General features: G+C 30.9%; 2 protein-coding genes across 2 annotated transcripts in view; one reads left to right on the forward strand and one right to left on the reverse strand.

Moving 5' to 3' along the window:
* LOC129234126 (integrator complex subunit 4-like) overlaps positions 1-9,339 on the forward strand; it is a 61,329-nt gene extending 51,990 nt beyond the window's left edge. The window contains exons 16-19 of the mRNA XM_054868019.1: positions 1,254-1,438; positions 4,157-4,475; positions 5,840-5,960; positions 9,170-9,339. Of these exons, the coding sequence (XP_054723994.1) occupies positions 1,254-1,438; positions 4,157-4,475; positions 5,840-5,960; positions 9,170-9,339 (795 nt within the window). The remainder of the gene's footprint in view (positions 1-1,253; positions 1,439-4,156; positions 4,476-5,839; positions 5,961-9,169) is intronic.
* Positions 9,340-9,428: 89 nt separating this feature from the next.
* Positions 9,429-21,859, reverse strand: part of LOC129234127 (F-box only protein 9-like) — a 43,509-nt gene continuing 31,078 nt past the window's right edge. Inside the window, exons 8-13 of the mRNA XM_054868020.1 lie at positions 21,523-21,584; positions 13,785-13,870; positions 11,271-11,387; positions 10,542-10,780; positions 10,208-10,287; positions 9,429-9,655 (exon numbers count right to left, since the gene is read on the reverse strand). Of these exons, the coding sequence (XP_054723995.1) occupies positions 9,544-9,655; positions 10,208-10,287; positions 10,542-10,780; positions 11,271-11,387; positions 13,785-13,870; positions 21,523-21,584 (696 nt within the window). The 3' untranslated portion in view covers positions 9,429-9,543. The remainder of the gene's footprint in view (positions 9,656-10,207; positions 10,288-10,541; positions 10,781-11,270; positions 11,388-13,784; positions 13,871-21,522; positions 21,585-21,859) is intronic.

The following is a 21,859-nucleotide window of genomic DNA, read 5'->3' on the forward strand; positions in this document are numbered from 1 at the left end:
TACGAATAAATACCCAATTACAGAACATGCAATTATTCTCTAATAACACAGCATTGAACAAAAAATTGTTTGAGAAGTTTCTTTACTTTTATGAAATTATTTATTAGGTTTTTTTTCCCAAATGGATAAAATTACTTTAATTCTTAATATGAGCACAGTTATGTTTTTCTTACACTAGCGACGTGTGGTGATACACTGGATTCAAGTAAATTAATTAGTATAGCAGCTATGAATTTTTTCCCCCAACTGCGTTTCTGAGTGAAATACACTAAACTAATTTTTCCAAAACCCAACCAAAAATTTTGGGGGTGCGGCGCACCCCCTGGCACCCCCGTAAATCCGCCTATGATTGACAGTGACTTTCCAAAGAACTTCTCAAGACAAAAAGAAAAAAAAAATCATTGCAGACTCTTAAACCGAATCACTCTATTAGCTAAAATCAAAAAAAGAAAGTGATTCTATTGATTAATAAGTTTCTGTGTGCAAAATTATCTTTTTTTTTTTTTTAATTTTATGTCAACTTAATTTTAAAATAACAATTTTTTTTGTAAACTAATATTTTGACTTTTTAGTGCAGTAATAAAGCAAAAAACTAATTAAAGAATACAAACTAGTCATTATTACCAGCAGAAACTTATTAACTAATAAAATCATTTTTGCAGATAATCCAGTGATGAGTTATGAGAGGCACTGCAATGAAACTTTCCTTTGTCTGCAGAAAGATGTTATCAATGGCTCATTTGTATAACAATCAATATTTTATTTGCATTTTTCATTTTGGAAGTTATCCTAGGTACAGTTGATTCTAATTTTATATGAAAAGACTTTTATAAGTGTTAGATAACATCAGGCTCAGATCTATAAATTTTGCTCTAAACTTTTTGTGGTGGGGGGGACGCAAAAAATTAGGGCCCCTAACTGCCTACTGGATTTCTATGCCACTGAGAGCTATGATCTCTTTAGTACTGCCCCCCCCCCCCCCACCCTCTCTTGCGGGTATGTAGATCCGGGCCTGGATAACATTGGTAAGTGTGACACTTTTAAGACTTAAATGCTTTATGAGCAAAAAAAAAAAATAATTGTAAAATTACCAAAAATTACATGATTATAAATTTTTCATCTCTTGGAAACATTCTTATCCCTTCAAAAGTAATAAGATGCTTGATATTTTGTCACTTTAACTTGTTTTAGTAACAAGCAATGATAACTATTATGTAACCTTTACATAAATAAAACTCCTTCTTTTTTCTTAGTTTTTGCAACTGTCATTTTGCTTGAGCCATCAATTTCTGGGTCTCAATAGTGAAGAGATAATTTGTCTAAGACAACTTAGATTGAGAGCTTTATCCCTACAACTGATGGTGTTGATCAGAGGTAGCAATACCTCTGCATTAGGGCCCTGTGAAGCTTTTTTGGAACAAGTTGATTCTTTACAAAGGTATGGTCTTAACATCAATTCTTAATAATCTTTTCTTTCCTCTTTTCTAGATTTTTTTTTTCTTTTTTTTATAGCAGAAAATAAGACAAATGTTTAAAAGAGAACAAAAAAAGCTGTTAAATTTGATAAGTATATACATTTTTCATCATTTGACCTCCTGCACTCCAATACTTCTCTGCCTCAAATTTTCCACTCAGCGCCAGGCATCTCCTAATGTTAGATACTGTCCATTTCTTCATTTAACCCACAGAGTGAGGCAGTTTGGGTTGGTGAAAAAGCTAATACGATAGGGATATCTTACTAACAGGTCTTGTAATGCTCCTATATTCCTATAAATCTGAAAAAATCCTTATTTCCTGTATTTTGTAATTTCTGTTTCCTTGCATCTTCTATTCTATTTTTTCTTCTTGATCTTCAGACACCACAATTTACCTCGAAGAACATATATTTGGGAAATATACCATCGCCAAACATGTGATTCATCGAAAATTGTTTGCCTTGTTTGAGATTTTAATCCTTTTGCATCCCGTGAAAGTTTCAATTATTTTGGAAGTTTGTAGGTATTGCAACATATGCTCTTAAGTTGGCTCATTTTGTTTATTATTTCTTTCTTAACTTAAATTGAGTTGTTGGGTCAAAGCAAACAAGAAAATGCAATATAACACCTAGTCTTGAATTTAGGTGAAACTTGGCATGCTTCTTCCCCTTGTGTCATTAAAAAAGCATGCAAAAGATTTTGATGAATCTCAGATGGTTTAGGTTTTTCAACCTGTTGATGTTTTTGGGATGTCAAGATTTTTTCTGACCCGATGAAACTGCAATTTGTTCTGTTATGGGAGGCAAATTATTTTGTGTGAATAATTTAAAATATTTTAAAGTCTTCGTAACAGTTTTAATTTTTTTTTAGTGTTCACTTTTAAAGGGCAGTTTGCCTTTTAGCTGTCAAAACAAAATTTTTGCATGGTGTAAAAACTGGAATTTGTTTTTCACTTACTATACAATAAAGTTAATTTTAAAATGTTGATCAATTAAATGAAGTAAATTAATTAGCTTTTGTTAGAAAACATAAGCAAAAATGTTTCTCTTGTACCCCACCCATAACCATCAGCCAGATACTATAACAAAAACTTATTATTTTATTATTATAATTAAAATTATTTATTTATTACTTTGTTAAAATTAAATCAAAATTAACCATTCTCAAAATTTCTATGAAATGTGCATCAGGGCTTAAGCTGGGTTCAAAAGTTCTTTAGAATAAAAGCTAAACTTGGGGGGAAAAAGTTTTAGCAAAATGCTAAAATGTGTTACACAATATCATATCTTTCTAAATACCTCTTCTCCAGTTGAAAAAAAAATAATAATTTCATCTATGAAATCTTTAAAGAAATAAGTACAGCAGCCATTTTCTTCCAAATGTAAAATAAAAAATCTTGGATGTTGTTTACCATTAAGAAAACACATGTTTGGTTTTTAAAACATTGCAGTCCCCTCCTCTTAATAATGCAGTTATTGGGCGGGACATAATGCCGGATAGAACTAAGTATTGTTGAACTTAATAGTTAGTGGCGGCTCGTGGGAAGGGGCCCGGGCCCTCCTCACTTTTTTCAGACGATGTTTAACTTATTTATTTTCCTCTCTTTTTTTTTGTTTGTGCGTACATAATTGGAATTTTAAAATAATGAATTGTACCATATTTTCCTGCATATAACCTGTTGAAAAATTGTTAAATTAATGAGGTGTGGTTTATACGCTGCCGGGGATTATCTGTGTTTTTTCCCCTAGTGTTTTAAATTATGTTTTTAGTTTTTTTTTTTTTTTTTAATTTAGTTAACCTATTTTTATTTTAAAGTGAATACTGAGATGTATTTTCATTTATGTTAAAGTTAATTAATTTATAATTTTTACATATTTCTCCTATCACAATATTTTTGGACTTTTGTATTTTGGCTTTGCTAAAAAAAAAATAATAATAATTTTTTACTCATTCAAATAATTTGTTCTTAAAAAAGATTAGAAACAATATTACTATTAAAAATACTAGATTAATATTGCTTTTTAAAATTCATAACTATTTTGAAAAGCCATATGGTGAAAGTGCCTCCCTTGCAGCCCCTACCAATGCTGCAAGGGAGGCGTACTGCAGTGCCAGAAAGCTTACTGGACATAAACATGAGATTCATAATTTTCGTGATGTATTTTGTAGCTTTTCCTTATTTGATAAAATATTTTATTTTGAAAGTCAGTGGGTGAAAGTGCACCATCCTGACAGCAATCATGAACATAAACATGATATTATTATCTTTTGTGACTTACTTCTTAGCAGTTTTAAGTATTTTGTAGCTTTTCCTGTGTTTAAAATGAATTTAATTGTATTTATTTAACACAAATAAGGTGAGTGCACCCATGATCTGGGCCCCTCATTTTTTCAAGGCACTAGTCATGGCGGCTCGTGCCTTGAAAAAATGAATTGTTAATAGTAATTTAAACATCTTAGCTAAGACTTGAAAAGTTAAGTTGATTATCTCCATTCTTGTCTGCTCTCTTGGATCATACATTCTTTCTTTTTTTAATTAATTCACTTTTTATTTGAGCAAAAAAGTAAAAATGCTTTTTTTTTAATTACAATTGAGATAGTGTTTTTGCATTTTGCCAAGAATGCCATTGTAGTGGAAACACTGATGTGCATGTAGAACTGATAATTGATTTTATATATAGGTTCCAGGAAGAACAAGAACTCCATCCAGATAGTTTTACAACTGCATTATTCAGAGATTTGGATTTGCTTGAAGATCCTAAACCTGGAACTGTTGCTAGAGTTCTCCAGCCTTTGTTACAATCTTGTCCTTGCCCATCATTGCGCTTAAATGTGGACTCTTGTGGTGGGCTGGAAAGAGTGAAGCAAGCAAGTGCAATTATACATGAACCAGCAGCAGATTCTGAAAATGTTCATAAGTTTACAGCAGGACTAGTTTTGGGAATAACGATGGATGCAGAAATAGAAAATGTTGAAAATGTGAAAAATGTTAAAGTGAAGGTAAATTTTAATTGGTAATCAGTGGCGAGAATCCCTCCCAAACAACAATCCAAAAAAAAAAAAATATATATATATATATATATATATAGAAAAAAAATGAAAAGCTTTTTTTCTAAACAGAAAATAAAGATTCCTCTGAACAACAATGTTAATAACATATATTGCTTGTGTTTATATCTTAAAAAATATAGTTTTGAAGTCCGTCTCTGTTTGTTATTGGTTTGTTATCGAAGCAGGTTGTATCAAATTAAAAGGTATTTCATAACTGGCGAGTTAATTGTCTTTTTGAGTTATAGGATGTGTATATGGGGAAAGAACAGTTAATGTACCAGAGAAGTTTTTAACTATTTACTTAATCAGAGGTGATTGTATAAAGAGTTCAGTAGATATCACTCACTATTATAACAATACCCACTGTATGACATATTATTTTTCAAATTAAACTTGTGTTTAGGTTTCTTCTGGAAAAATCAGTAATTCTTGTGCTTTTGATGAATTGCATATTGTTTGTTCATTACTATTTTTTTTTCTTTAGTACCAACCCAGTTGAATGTTATGATAAGGGATTCTTGGAAAGGACAATACTATTCTCTCCTGCATTTTTTTTATTACGAAAACGATAGTGAAATTGTAAAAAATGTACCAAATAAGGTGCTGTAGTAATATCATTGAAAATCATAAAATGTGCTAATTGTTTTGTACTAGCTGTTTTTTAAAAATTTTATTTTCAATATGACTCTACTAACAAGGGGGAAATTTTCTTTAGGCTCATAATTTTATATGAAAAATCGACTGAAATGTTTGACAAACTTATTTTTTGAATGAAACTAACTTGGCATGTGATCACGTAGTTAGAAACACTTCCTTTCCCCTAGTGTCTGAGTTTAATTCATAATAAGGGAAAAAATAGACTGTCTTCCAAGCAATGTGGCACCTCATAGTAATTTTAAGGCTCATGTAATTAGAGAGCAAATATAAAATTAACATGATGCAAACAGAGTCTTCTGCGTCTAAAAAAAGGTTTATTCCTTCAAAGCTTAATTTTAAAAGAAAAAATCTTGTCCTGCACAAATCTCTGCATAATGTTGGTTCTGTTATTTTGTTTGCAATGTCATTTAATATACTTGATCTTTCACCCCTTTTTTTTTCCACTGTACTCTAACACAATACGTATCATATCTCACTATTAAGCTAAGGTAAAAGATCAGTTCTGTGCTGATAAAATAATGGGATTGATTTCTCATGCTTAATTCTATTATTTGTATGGCTGTAAATATCTCTCATGCATTATTGATATCAGAAAGTTACAAATTAACACAAAAGGTTTTAAAAATTGCAAATATTAATAAATTTATTTCAAACAGGTAAAATATCCTGATCAGCAAGTCCAGTTAATTCTACCAAGACTGGCAGATTTTAGATTGCAAGGTAATTTGCAATATCGCTTATACACTTCTGTCTTGCTTTCACACAGTGTTTGGTCAGGTAAGTGTATTTCCAAAATGTTGTTATCTTCCATTTATAACTTTGAGAAATTAATCCAATCTTACATAGTTTGTATTTAAAAAAGTTCATTGAATATTAATTTTGTCAGAATAAATATTAATGCCATTATAGATTAAACTACCCGGCATGCATTATGAAGCTTTGTAGTATACCAACTACATTGCACGGTTTACCTCGTAAAGAAAAGTTGTGGAACGTGAGGGATATTCAATAATCAGGCTTAAATAAAACATCAGAAAAATAGTATAAGACTTCCCAGCCACAAATAGAAACGAGCAATTTTATGACTCAAAATTTAAATTAAGATACCTATAGATTTTTTTAAATTCCAAATGCAGTCATTGTTATTAACAAGCATCAACGTTCCATTTTACGGCTGAAAAACTCCCTTTGTGAATTAAGCACCGAAAGTCCTCTGCAAAATTTGGCAAATATCCAATGTAAATTGGATTTGTTTATTTAAAAAACATACAAACACATAGAGCCATTTTCAAAAACATGTGTCCCTCGTATAACATTGTACTACACGGTTTCGATGTTCCTCGGAGCAAAATATGAGATTATTTATAACACAGATTCGATATTAACGCAATTTTAACAAATTGAATACCATTTTTGTTTCCATTCACTGTTAAATACCCCAGAAATTAACGTTAAGCTTAATTTAGCAAATGATAAAAAATATAGCAAGTTTTGTATATTTTATTGGAATGAAGTTTCAGCTATTATCAAATTTTGCTCCAAAAGGCTTGACTTAAATACAACATGTTACACATTGCCTAGATTTGGGTTATTTCCAAGTTATGTATTGTTTTGTTTCTGCATAACACAAAATAGGGTTTAGATACAACACATATTGGCCCGATTTTTGTCATGTAAATACTTACAAAATTAATAAAATAATTTAAATAAAGTCTTGTATAACCTGGTTTAGAAAAAGCATGGTACAGATAAATTATCATTTTAAAGTGCTTTTGCTGCTTGCTTTAAATATTATCCACACTCATCCATTCCAAAAAGAAAAAAATGCTGGAAAACAGTATTTTACATAATCATTCTAATATGATTTTTTTTTTTTTTTTTTGGCTGCAGTTTCGAAACATTATCAATTAAATTCTTTGGCTGAACGCTTGTCCTAAACAGGATTTTTTAAATGTGAACTTGATAATATTTATAAAATTTTATACACATAAATTATAAGTAATGTTAGTTCTACTAGATAATACTAATGAATTCCAAATTCAACAATCTGCAAATATTCTAAAAAACAATCTTTCATACACATTGTGAGTCAAAGCAACGTCATTGACTTCTTTTCTAGAGGAAAAAAACATTCTTAAGTGGTATTTGAATGATTAGGCACAGTATTAGGCTTTTCTAAGAGTTTTTTTTTTTTTTAGCAGTTCTGAATTTTATTCTTTAAAAGTTTTTTTCCACAATGAATTCTTGATAGAAAACATATTTCTGTATTGTAGCTAAATGTGCCATTGTGATGATTCTTTTACTTTAAAATTATTAGATTTTAGTTTCCCATAGTCAATAAAAAGAAACAAAACAATTACCTGTAAAGCTTTCTTTTTTTTATTGAAAAGATACAACACTATTTCAGTGACTTCTTCATATAAGAACCACTGGAACTGTAACAGTTGTCATACAGTTGTATAAGTTTTTGTAATCCAGTATCATAGAAGCCTACGGTCTGGGAATGTAGCCTGTATATCAGAACTGTCTACCAACATACAGTGAATTCCACAAAAAGTTTGCTAGTGAGGTATTTGCCCCCATTTATTTTATGACCCATGACATCCACCCGAAAAATTTCTGCCCAAGGATCATTTTCCCAGACATAGACCAATCATTTAAGGAATTCAGGAATTCTCTGGCTTGCCAAACATAATGTATTTTACATGAGTTTGTGTCAGGGTGGCGACAGGAACTGAGAAAAACATTTCTCTGGTTAAGTTCACCAAATTTCCCCCGATTTACTTTACCAATGATAATATTAATGGCTTCCTTTCTTTATCCTAGCTAAAAACTACTGTACACTAAATAAAATGCCATGTTTAAAACATTTTAAGCTGTTAATTAAAAATATATTTTGAAAAGATGCTCCTTTTTTTTTGGTAAAACAGTATATTAAATTACCTGCAGAGAATTATTATAGGAAATCTGAAACAAATACTTTACTTGCAGCAAATTGTTAAAAAAACAACTTCTAATAATCTGAGGTGATAACAAATAATACGATGGCAAAAAACAAAGTTGATTTTCATTCAACATTCAACTTTAGCAATTATATTAAAAACCCCCAAGTATTAATTTTAAAAACAAAATTTTTTTCTTGAAATCCTGATTACAGTACGCTAAATACTTCAAGACAATGAGTAAAGACAAATTAAGTCAATAATGACAGCATCCTCTTTGTCTGTAGAGTTGTTTATTTTACCTAGCATGGAGCGCATGGAAAAAAAATTCAAGCTACGTAAAATAAACAACTTTATAGACACAGAAGCAATCTTAGAAAGTTCATCCTGTGATCAATAAGTTAGGTTCAATACTTTGACCTTGAGGAAAAAGATGCATAAATATGGGGCAGTGTATAATCGCATCTCATTAATGTTTTTAAACTAATTGGCGGAAATTGCGTAGGAAAAATGGGTACTTAATTTTGCAAAGCAAAAAAAAAAATTTTTTTTTCTTCATTTAATCAATTTTTCCTGAATTTTTGTTATTTTTTCCAAATTCCCTGATATTTCTCTGATTAAGAAAGTTCCTCAACTTTTTCCTGATTTCTCGCCACCCTGTTGTGTGCATGTTTTTTTTTTTTTTTTTTCATATGATACACAATGAGTGTATATAGCCTTTGCCCTCAATCCTTGGAATCTTTCCAAATGACAGGCCTGGATATGAGGCCACCAAAACTTGCCTAGATGTATAACAAGTGTTAAGATTCTGGTTTCTTATGCTAAAGAAAATCTGTTTTGTGATTAAACGGCTACTGAACGTAAGGTATCCTTTAATCACTTAGCTACTCAACTGAAAACTTGAGTTTTGTGGCCTAAATTGTATTTGTTTATGTATTTCTTTACTTAGTATAAGTTTAAAGTCAACATTTTTGGAAAATATTTAACCAACAAAGATAATGTAAAAATTTCTGAATGATTAATGAATGAATGATTTCATTGCAGAGGCCTGCCATGTTGAAATGAGTCTTGTGCTAGATTTTAGCGATACTGAAACCAGTGCAAGAAACAGCCAGAAAAATACCTGGTGGTTCAAAGCTGAAGACAGTACTATTGAACTGTGCAAGCCTGTTAAAGTAAACATTTCTCCAAAGCCAGCAAAAAAAGGGTTTTAATTGTTTTTTTTTTTTTTGGATTCATTTGTAATTTTTTTCATCATTAAAGTTCAAAATGTTTGTTTTTAAAATGACACTTGACTAAAATGTTCAACAAAATGGCATAAAATTTATTTATAATACAATGAATATAATATTGGCTAGGTTTCTCCTAGAAATCTGAATAATAAAAAGTTGTCTGCTAAGCTTCTACAGTTTCATTTTTTACTTTAAAGGACTTTCAGATTCAATGGTAAAACTCTTCACTCGAGAAAACCAAAAACATGGAAAATTTGTGGGCAGTAAGTCAAAGTTTGAAACAGCTTCCTGGCCATTTCTGCAAACAGAAATTCATATTTTAGTGAATGTAAAAGATAAGTTAAATTCAAATTGACAGTTTCCTACAGCCACATCTTAAAGTTTTTTTTAAAATTTTGTAATGAATCAAAACAGAAATAAATAACAGGAAACTTTTTTTTTTAAACTTTAGTCTTCATACAGTTTTTTACATAAACCACAAGAATCTTCAAACAAAAAAAACTTAACTGTTTAAAAGGTTACAAATCAAAAGACGGAATTGTTCATTATTTTTAAAAGTTTATATTGATTGATTAAGAATAAAATATTAGAGTGTATGCAATATTCATAAGCATACCAACAAAATTCACAAGTAAAACTCGGTTGCAGTGATTTCATTAAATTATGGGACAATAATTTTACTTTATATTAAGTGAACAGTTTTATTAAAATTATTGTACAGATATTAAACAAAATTAAATACAAAACAGGCCTTATTTTTACACATTATATAAACTGATCACATAAATTATAATAAGATCTACAGTTAAAAGAAGGAGCTAGAGAAAATGATAGAAAAAAAATTACAAACCTGTAAATGATATGAATAGAATAACGATTCCAGTTTAGCTGACAGTTCAATCTTTTTTTGTAATTTTTCACTTCAAGCTCCTACAGGAAAGCAATTGATTGTAGATGTACTATATATATATATATATATATATATATATATATATATATTAAATGAAGTTTAAAATGCAATTTTCAATACCATTTTAACACATATCGATCATAAAAATTAAACTATGTTTGCTCTGAGAATAAGTAAATATTAAATGTTAATAAAGTGAAGGGCTTAAAAAAAAAAAAAAAAAAAAAAAAACTTGTATCTTTGTATATAAAAAGGATTATAAAATTGAACTCACAAGATGAAATGTTTGGTCTTCTGTTTCTGAAATATTTGCTTGCCTCTGACGCCTGTATCTGTAATTTGGTATTTGAGCACTACCAGTATCTGATTTAGGTTTTTTTACTACAGCCATTACAGTACTACCTACTAACTTGTAGCGACCATACATTACATTTGGGTATTTTGACTTTTGTTGGCGAAGCTTGTACAAAGATTGGTATGGATCATCTGGAGTAGTAAGCATCAGAATTACTCCTAAGAAGAAGCGAAGAAGTTTTTATTTATTCAGTCATGTAAAAAAAATATTCATTTTTCCAAACCAAGAGCATTAAATTCTATTGTTTAATATAAAAATTTCTAAATTTGAAAACTTTTACCTAAATTTCTTTTGCATGCAACCCTTAATGTTGTTAACAGATATAAAATTTTTGCTTGTTTTTCATGAAACTGCTAAGTTTTAAAAATCAAGCATTTAATTATTCTTTTCATTTGTTTTAAATACAATCTTGATTTAAAATAACTTACATTTTAAAACTGGCTTATCAGTTCGCTATTCACAAGTAGTTTTATATCCTTATTGCAGCAAATTTGAAGATTATTTTATTTTGGATATCCATTTTTAAAGTTAATTACTTTTATTCCAAATATTAGTGATTGAAAGAATATTATTTTGGATCTAAGATTTTGGGGAGGGAAAAATATACATATGCTGATATTACATACATATAATGCCAATAATACATACCATCTGGAAAAAATCGTAAGTATCTGTAATATTCAACTAGATAACAAGGCCTATAATTTGCATCTTGAAATGAAGATTCACCATACCTTACGTAAGTTGTTTTGCTGATATACACACCTAAACAAAACAAAGTATTTGTAAGCATTTAAATGACAATAAAAACAAACGTATCAGTAGAAAACATAAAAATAAGTTTTTCCTCTGAAGCACTAATGCACAATTTTTTTTTTTTTTTTTTTTTTTTTTTTTTAAGGTTGGTCATTTTCAAGGTTTGGTGATTTAAAGTACCTTAATAAAACCACAATTAAAATCATAATTTAGGTAAGTTTTTCAAATCATTAGTTAAAATGATCTATTTTTTTTAAAAAAAATCGATTTTGCATTTTCAGAATGTGGTGTTCAAAATTGCATTGGCTGTCTTGTCTGTGGGTGGGTAGATGGGTGGTAATAGAGTTAAATAATTTAGAACTCTACTTGTTCTTTCATAATCTTACAAATTAATTTAACTATTTCATTAAATATAATACAAACTAAAATATGTTTTTTTTTATTTAAAAGGAATACAAAACACATAAAACATATCTGGATAAAAGCACTATTGTTTGCTAAATGAGTAATATTGGAGTCAGAGGCCACAGCAGCAGAATTCATTTAACTCACTGGTTTTGAATTGAAGGGAACATAATTTCGAAATTCCTCCATTAATTCTTCTCTGCTGGAACCAGCAATTTCACATTTTAAAAAATAATATATGTAGACGTTCCTAGAGTCATTTCGATCCAGAAAGCTAATTGTAAATTAATGGATTTCTTTTACACCTTGTAATCAATGCAAAATGAAAGAGTTCACATGGTAGCACCAAAGCAGAATATTTGACTCTGTTCTGAAACATAAAATCATTTGACAAAAATTGTTCTACAAGTACTTCAAGCGTTGTACACACAAACAACCAACGTGACTTTTTCCACAAATCGGGAGCCCAAAATCAAAAGCGTTTCATACAAGAGGGGGGGGGGGGGAGTCCAGTTTTTAAAACTTCACTGTTGCTATTCATTTTTGTAGAACCTAAACCAACTGAGATACAAAAATTTATGAATTCCGCACCTAGATGTCAAACCACATTTCTTTTTTGGTTAATTTTACACGGCATGAAGAAGCAATTAAAGCAATTTCAATAAATAAATTACTAAAATAATAAATGAAATGTGTTGAATTAGGGTAGCATGTAATAAACTGCTTCAAAACTTTCTCAATAATAGAAATATTTTCAAGATGCGAAAGGACTGAAATCTCAAACAAGACACACAACTTTCGGTGATGGAAGTGTTTCAACGTTGGCATGTTTCCAAAACATACCTTTAGGGAGGAAATTGCAGTAACAAAGATCGATTGGGAAAAATAAGGGAAAGGGGAACCAAAAATGCTAGAAAAATCAGAAATTTTTTAGATTTAGAATGTAAAATTTTTGAAGAAAATCTGCCAATTTTCTACAAATATCTTCCAACTCAAGATAGAATTTTGCATAAATTTTGCAAATTTCTTTAAGTTCAAAGTAAATCTAAAGTTCCTGACTTATCAAATTCAAAATTTTTCACTAGCTTTCCGCCGAATCATCGTAATTTCCGAGAATTTTAGTATTCTTCCAATTTAAAGGAATCTGCAGAATTTTGTGCAAAATTCTATCTTGAGTTGGAAGATATTTGAAGAAAATCTGAGGCTTCTTCAGAAATTTCACAGAAAATTGATCTAAGTTTTCCTCTCACATTTGAACAGAATTCTTCTGCAGCTCTGTCATCTGTTCTGTGACGTATATTGCAAATTTAGTAGTATTCTGCTTTTGGGGCATACTAGTTTCTTGGCAAAGCCTCAATAATAATACAAACGGCATGTAGTATGAAAATGTGATCTTAACAGCATCTCTGAAATTATATAGTGCTTTACATTTAAATGACTTAAAGTATTTAAGATTTTTATGTCCACATTCAAAGTATATTAGTGCATAATATTTATATACCTAAGAGTAAATTAATTGACTTAGAGGAATCCTAAAGAACATTTAAAAATTAACTCATGAAAATTGTTATGAAAAATTGTATGGTGGGTGCGGTCAGTGAATGTTAGTGTTAAAAAAAAAAAAAAAAAAAACATATAGAATTCAGAATACACATCCTGAATAGTCCCTTAGTCCGTTCTATACTACCTTTTTTTTATTATTTCTTTAGGTGAAATTTTTGAGACTTTTAATATAGTTAAGATAATTGTTTCACACAAAAGGTTTTAGCTTTTAGTAGCATTCAAATTAATTTTTCATCTCTTGTACTTGGAGTGTACTGTAATTCTTGGTGTCTTAACTGTTAAATTTGATTTCAATCATGCATTACTTTTTAATTTACTTTATATTATGTGTCAAAAAAGTTTGAATTTATTAGTTAACTACAAAATAGATCACAAAAGTAAATTCAAAATATGTTACAAAATTTTGAACTTGGGGAAACTAAAATTTGAAGCACTCACCATTGAAAGACAAATGAGGACGTTGAATAAACATATCCCTCCAACTGCCATATTTATTTGGAGTATCAACATTTACATCCCATATCCTAAAAATATGCAAAAATAAAATTTTGATCTGATTTAAATATTTCCAAATTTTAAGTTTGTATAAAATCAGTAACAAATCATTCTTTCTTCTAAAATGACCAAAAGGAATGAATTTTTGGATTTGGAAAATTAACTAATTCAGTTAGCTACACAGTCAACTCCAGATTATCTGCGGATTAGAGTGGCATGGTAACTGCGGATAAGCGAATTCACGGATAAACCGCAAACTAGGTATAAACTATGCTAAGGGTATGCAATAACAAAAAAACAATCACACACGTTTAAAATATTGCTAAAACAATAACAGTGTATATAAAAATTGCATGTAAAAGCTAAAAAAGGACCGCTCATGATTGCAAATGAATCAGAGATATACGCGAGCAAATCGTGCAAACAGATTACCTGCAACAGATGAAACTAAGTTACACCAAAAACGCACAGTGGAGACTGAGAATGTTTTCAGCACTAGTACAGTCACTTGTTTATATACGTGTAGTGTAGATCAAAAATTCAGTAAGTGTGGCAGATCTAAAAACTAGCAAGTAGTGTAGATTTAAAAATCAGGTTTAACTAGTTAGATTTCAGTGACCTTGGATGTTTAAATGTCATGGAAGGGAAAAGGAAAGAAGAAATAGGAATTTCTAAAAAAATAGATTTTATACTTTTAATCATTGCCGATTTTTTTTTTTTTCTTTTTTGAAAGCGTAAAAGGCTGCGAGCAACTGGGAGTTTACTCTATATATCGACACAATAATATATATAGACTAATAGTCAGGGTGCCATTTCGAAAAGCGTATTCCGAGGTATGAATAAAATGTTTTGACTGTTTTTGATAGCTTATGTTATGTACCAGTGGCGTAGCTAGACCCGACTTTCGGGGGGGGGGGGGTTACTTCTTTTATATATATATATTTATATATATATATATATATATATATATATATATATATATATATATATATATATATATGTATAATCGCTTGGAATTTTTTCCTTTTCTTTTTTTTTCTTTCTCTTCTCTCTTCTTTTTCTCTTTTTTTTTTGAGACTAACTTTTCGGGGGGGGGGGGGTTTGTCCCCAAAACCCCTCCCCTTAGCTACGCCCCTGTTATGTACATTTCAGATCCGATTGATGCCACTTTGCCAGAGTTGAGCATTTTGAGTAATTTAAGATGGCATCCAAGATGGCCCCAGAACGTTGAAAATTTTGTTATGAAGCAACATTAACTTTTAATATATTATTATACGGTCGAACCCGCTATAGTGGACTGTATACGTACCCAGGGTTGTCCTAAAAAATGATTGTGACTGGGCGAGTATTCTTCGGCCCCCCCCCCCCTTCCCCCACCAAACACTTTTTTTATAGAGTAAGATGAACATTTAAAGGCCTTCTTTTAAAACCCCGAAAATCGCATTAACAAGCTGTTTAGAGCTTGTAATCGTGTGATAGAAAAGTACCGAACGTTATCATAACTTAATTTTTAAACATAGATGAACAAGTAATCTTAAATGTATGTGTATTTTACGAAAGCAAATCTAATTTTTTCGAGCATTTAAAAATTATTTTTGATAAAAAAAATAATGATACTAATATTTTAGAAACTAAATTACAATGCATCAAAAATTTAGTTTATGGCCTCTTCTCATATTTTAGTGCCCGGGGGCATCGCCCCGCTCGCCCATCCCTTCCGATGGCCATGTGTGCACCCAGCAGTTAGTTCACTAAAACAGATGGTTTACTATAACCAAATCAGTATTTCCTTGCATTCCATTATCTTCAATATATTTGATAATTCGAAACTTTTCCTCAATGGAAAATGTTTTGCATTTTACAGAATTCAAAATTTATACATATACTAGCTGCGTGCCCGGCGTTGCACGGGCTACCTAAAAAATGTAAGAGCAGTCCAGTTGATGCGTTTGTAGTACACTGACACTAGTTTCTAACGCGTTAAGGAATAAATAAATGCGCGTAAAGCAAGGTTTGCAAAACACCAGTAAAACATATTTTTGCCAAAACACCTCATCAACGTTAATAATCGTTATCAATGATACAAGTTATGAGTACATTTTCAGTCAGCACAAAAGGGGAAAATATATGCATTATCAACTATAATCTTTACTCACGTTAAACTGAATTACATCTGATAGACTATATCGGAAATATTTATGCACAATAACAATCCGCTTTTTACATAAAATAGTCTACTACCCGGCGTTGCCCGGGTGTTTATTAATGCAACATACCACTCAGATAAATATTTGGATGGATTCTATCCACATGGTCGTAAAAGAATTACATCAATCCGTTTTCCAGGTACAAACCCTCAAAGAACTCAAATAACTTGTAAATCACTCATTTACTTTACGACGTGCACGGTCCTCCTCGAAAATGAAAGTTATGTCATGTGACGCGTATTTAACAATCAGGCTTGAACCAAAAAAAAAAGTCACTGAAATTTTGCGGCAGACTGCGGAAAACCCCAAAAAGTAAACATTTTAAATCCCCTGATTACAGGAAAAGCCTCAAAATAAAAACAAGAATTTTACCTGTTCATATTCGAGAAAAAAAATGGCAACAGATCTTTCATCTCAATGATTTTCTTCACCCGCTATACATTTTAATAAAAGCATTGTTATGGAAAGTTGAGATGAAGCACTGAATAATAATTTGAATGGAGGAAAGCCTTCGAAAAATAGGGATTTGATTTTGAAATCTAAGAGTCATAATTAATAGTTTTTAATTGCTATCTCCGCTAATTATTATCGGAGGATTATGTTAAATAGCCAAACATGAAGACGGGAAGATGACGAATCCATCGATACCTGGTTCGATGGTCAGTTCACTGTCGTTCGGGAGAAGAAGCTTGGACATAGATAGATAGATAGATAGATACTCAGATTTTATATGTATAAGATTGTCTGAAATCGATTCTAAGATAATGAAGAGAGTTACTGTAAAAACGGGGAAATTCATAGACTGTTCTACTTTCTGATTTTCAAGGGTTGAATTGAGGGAACAAAAGGATTCTGACAAATTGCCTTTACACAAAGAAGAAAGTAACAGAATAATCAGTCGTGATGTTGTACATAGGGAGAAGTTAAGGAAAAAACTGGAATTGTGTATACAGCTTTTAAATCCATAAGAGCATTCTCAAGGATTGGTAAACATTGTATCTGGAAAAATTGTAGCAGATAAATCAGTTAATGTGGACAAAGCTTATGAAATGGCTAAGATAGCAGTACATAATTTTCAAGAAAGTCTCCCAAGTGGATTTCATGTCAGTCAAAAAAAAAAAAAATTGTTGTACGCATGGATGAGGATAAAGAGAGTGTCAAAATTCCAATTGCATTACAGATGGACGTTTCTCTTTTTTATTCCAAAATCATTGCTCTCCAAGCGTACAGAGATATAAAAATGACTGTTGTCTTAAAATACGAAACTTTGTTCTGTTCCTCCATATATGTTTAAAGAACATGAGAGAGGTTGTTGGTATGTCTACTTTAATGAACACTATGAGTATATCGCAATCTAATAGAAGAAGTAAGCCACCGACACTAATAATCGTTGACAGTTGTACTTTACTGTGGGTTGTGCATTGGCCTGTAGGAGAGTGTGTATGATTTCCTGAAAAATTTCCTTGAAAACATCACTGACATGTTGAAAGACGCTCATGTCCACCTGGTATTTGACAGATACTATGACTACAGCATCAAAAGTGCAACAAGAGCCAGTCGTGGGAAGAAAGTATCAAGGAAGTTTGTGCTAACTGAAACGACACCACTTCCCCCACAAAATATAACGCTGCCTAATTACGACTCCAAGCGCCAATTGATATGCAACTTTTATGTAACTTCATTTCTACAAATGTTTGTAATGTCCCATTTGAGAACCGTTTGGTTGTTACTGGACAAAATACTAAGCCATTTCAAGTACATAGGGGCAACTTCAGTCAGAGAACTGATTTAAAAACAAAACACGAAGAAGCAGACATTATAATGATCCAGCAGCTAGCATCTGAAACTAAAATGAAAGAAAATTAAACTGTTCATGTTATATGTGATGACACTGATGTATTCATGTTACTGTTATACTTCTACCATCGACTAGGTATGAAAAATGAAATCTGTATTGTATCATTAAAATCAGGAAGGGCATCAGTAGACATCAAAGAAACAGTTTCAAAATACAAAGATATAATTTTAAGTTTGCTGGCTGCTCATGCCTTGTCTGGCTGTGATTCTGTAGCTCCATTCTATGGGATAGGAAAGAAAATAGTTCTGAAGTGTCTTCAGGCTGGTAAACAGTTACGAAAATTGGGCCATAAAGAGAGTTGTATGACAGAGGTAATTAAAGAATGCACAGCATTTATTGTTTCTTGTTATGGTGTTGAAGGTGCTACTAATATGACAGAAGTAAGAATTTCTCTTTGGGCAAAAAAAATTGGTCAAGCACAGCTACGAGCTACTTCATTTGCTTTATTACCACCCAACAGGGACTGCTTTGCCGAAAATGTAAAACGGGCTCACTTTCAAACTATTTTGTGGTTATCTGCAAACAGTCCATTATTTCTTCACCCAGATCCAACATCATTTGGTTGGCAAAAAGATGAATTCAACAAAGAGTTTCCCCCCCCCCCCCCTTACCATTCCATAAAACACTCCAATTGCTCCAGACTACATTATAGCAATGACGAAGTGTTCATGCCGATCTGAACAATCCTGCATAACTATGAGATGTAGCTGTAAGGCAAATAATATTTCGTGTAGTATAATGTGTCAATGCTTACATGAAGGGAAAAGGTGCTGAAATCCAAAAACCAATATAGCTGGCATTGAAAAATGAGAGACTCTGAAGAAGAATTTTAGCTTGATTTGTACTTCACAACTATGTAACCTTGAGCTCAGGTAACGATATCATATATATCTGTTTTATATCAACTTCACTACTATCTTTTAAACTGCAACTTTAGAAACTAATCCTTAATGTTAACATTTAAAACATAGTTCCTTGGTTTCTTATTCAAAGCATTACAATACATTTTTGTCAACTTGATTCAATAAAGCTTTAAGTCAACATGCTTGCATGCATTTTTCACCAAAAATGACGTTGTATTCTGATTCCTTGACCTAAAAAACATATAAAAAGAAATATCACATGATAAAATCGCTCCAAAACTAAATTTTCACCTTTTTGAGCGCCATCTTGGACGCCATCTTGAATTACTCAAATTGCTCAAATCTGGCAGAGTGGCATCAACCGGATATAAAATCTACACAAGATAAGCATTCAAAAACAGTGAAAAAATTTTATTCATACCTCAAAACAAGGTTACCCTTTTTTTTGAGCATTTGGTGCCCAGACTATAAAGATAACAGTGCCTGTTTGTCAATTTGCATTTTCTGTAGCATACTGTCTTGAAATTTTGCAAAAAAAAAAAAAAAAACTTGGGATTCTGAGATTATGCTTGCAGCTTTTTTCAATGCCAATTCAATATCTTCATGTAAATAAATTGTTTATTAACAATGACTCATCAATGCACTCTTCAAATATCATATACAGTCCACTTTACAAAAATACAGTCGGACCTCCATATATCAAAGTAGCAAATTGCCGGAAAAAAATTCGATATATAGAAATTTCGATATATAGAAACTCTTATTTTATCATAAAAATCTCCTAAAACATTAAAATTAAAGCTAATTTTCGTGCATGAAACCCAATTTCTAATTTATACGAGCATCGGATTAAACGAAAGTTAATAACTGAAAAATTAACAGAAATTACATTTTTATGCCTTCATACTTCTTCATTCTTCCGCAGTTCAACTTGATTCGCAACATGAGGGGATTTTCGCTTTGACAGTGTAATCGAGAAAAAAGTAAAAAATCAATCTACTTAACTTGAATGATTTTTACTGAAGCTAAAAAGACTAGGAATGATAATCAACAGACAAAACGGATAACGTGAAACTGATTTTACAGTGTTACTGGTTTCCACTAAGATTTGAAATAAACCTGAGGGAATCTAAGAACTACAGAATGGAACAACGACCTATGTACACACCCCTCAAATCCAGATTTCTTATGAGTTTCTTAGCAACCTTTAGTAAACATAATTTTCTCCCCTAACCTTCATTTTTCATGAGACAAACAGTCTTAAGTGGAAAAAAAAAATCTACGAATGTCTCAAAAAAATTCGATATATAGAGATTTTTTCGATATATAGAAACAATTTCTCTATGTAATGAACATTGAAATTTGCTGGGATTTCGATATATAGAAAATTTTGATATGTGGAAGTTCGATATATGGAGGCTCGACTGTATATTATTATCCTGAGCCAAGCAATAGTTATCCCTGAGACTAGCAGTAGTTTTTCCCGAGCCAAGCAGTATCAATAATAAAACACAAATAGGCAACATGTTTGAGATTTCAATCTTTTCATATCCTGCTGATATTTAAATTATTTTAAATGATAGAAGGCATTTTGATACATGCAAGCTTAGGACCCCTAATGTTATAACTTCTTTTTAAATTATTATTATTGTGCATTAAATTTTAGTATTTGATAAAGTTGTGGTAGTTGCTTTTCTTTTTCCTTTGAAGATCCTTTTCTTTTGGAAATTTATTTTTAGATTAGTACTTTCTTTCAATATTTTTAGTGATTGAAAGAATATTAGGGGACAAAAAATTAATTGGTTCATATATAAATTTTTAAATGAAAAATTCTTGTGTGGCTTGTACGATATCGAAAAATCAGCATCATTTATCGACAAAATGCCATCTGCCCAACGAATGTTTGGAAAACTTTTCCACGAAACCCTTTATCCCCTCAAAGTCTAGGAAAAAAGTGTGTAGAGACATTGGAATGCTGTAGATAGGAGAAGATGACTGGAGTGAGTAGGAGGGACCATTCAAGAGAGAGTTTTGTTTCCCCTGCTGTTGGTCCCTATTCATGCTTTGTGGATTGAGGGTGACAGCTTTTAGATAAGGGTCAAGGTCAATAGAGATGGCTTTTAGCAATGCATATAAATTTCGAAGTCAGGTCCCCCATAGTGTCACATGTCCGTTGTAAGCACATGTCCATTTTTCACCAGCAAATCACTGGAAATTATCTCATTCCAGCCTTTTTTCACTTTTTTTTACTGAAATTTTAACAAATAATTTCCTAATTTCTAACTAATTACATTAATTTTATATGACTAAACTTAATGAAAACATCATAACTGCATCAAGTGATATAGTTTTGAAAACATTATATTTTAGAATTGTTTTTTTGTTATAAGTTTATGAACCAGTTATAAGGTCACATTCTCGAAGTCCCGAGGGGTGACAGAGGTACCGAGTATATTGAGGTCCAACTGTATTTAGAAAATTCTTGCAGAAGTCATGAATTGGAAAACTCCAAATGTAGCATAACCCTGAACATAAAAAAACATTAGGAAAGTAGGAACAAATGTTAAGTAGGAAAAGTAAGAGCAGTATAATCCCCGAGTTCATACAAGAAGTTTGAAAATGTAAAGAACAGGATTAATGATTGGTCGTAAAATCATAAATGTTTACATATGAACGCGCATAAAATAATCATTTACTGCAATTTAATTTTTCATCGCAATTAACCAAAGGTAAATATGAACTTAAGAGCTAACCTTAAACAAATAGACTTCCATATTTCAGGATCTCTGGCACAAACATAAAAACCTCGACATACCTAAGAAAAAAATACAATGAATTTGACTATCATTTGAAAACACACTGAAAACAAAAATTAGGCAATATAATACACAGAATTTTTGAAACATTGAAATGGTCTTATTAACTTTACTTTTAATCTAAAATAAAGTTCAAATTCTCTAGAATCTCCCACAAATTACATATCTAATCCAAAATATATTGAGCATAATGATAGAAAGTTAAACATAAAACTAAATAAAATTAAAACTGAAGCAAAGCAATCATTCAGCAGAACAGATAATCATAAAAGAG

This window comes from Uloborus diversus, chromosome 1 (assembly GCF_026930045.1).
Source record: "Uloborus diversus isolate 005 chromosome 1, Udiv.v.3.1, whole genome shotgun sequence".
Classification (NCBI taxonomy): domain Eukaryota; kingdom Metazoa; phylum Arthropoda; class Arachnida; order Araneae; family Uloboridae; genus Uloborus; species Uloborus diversus.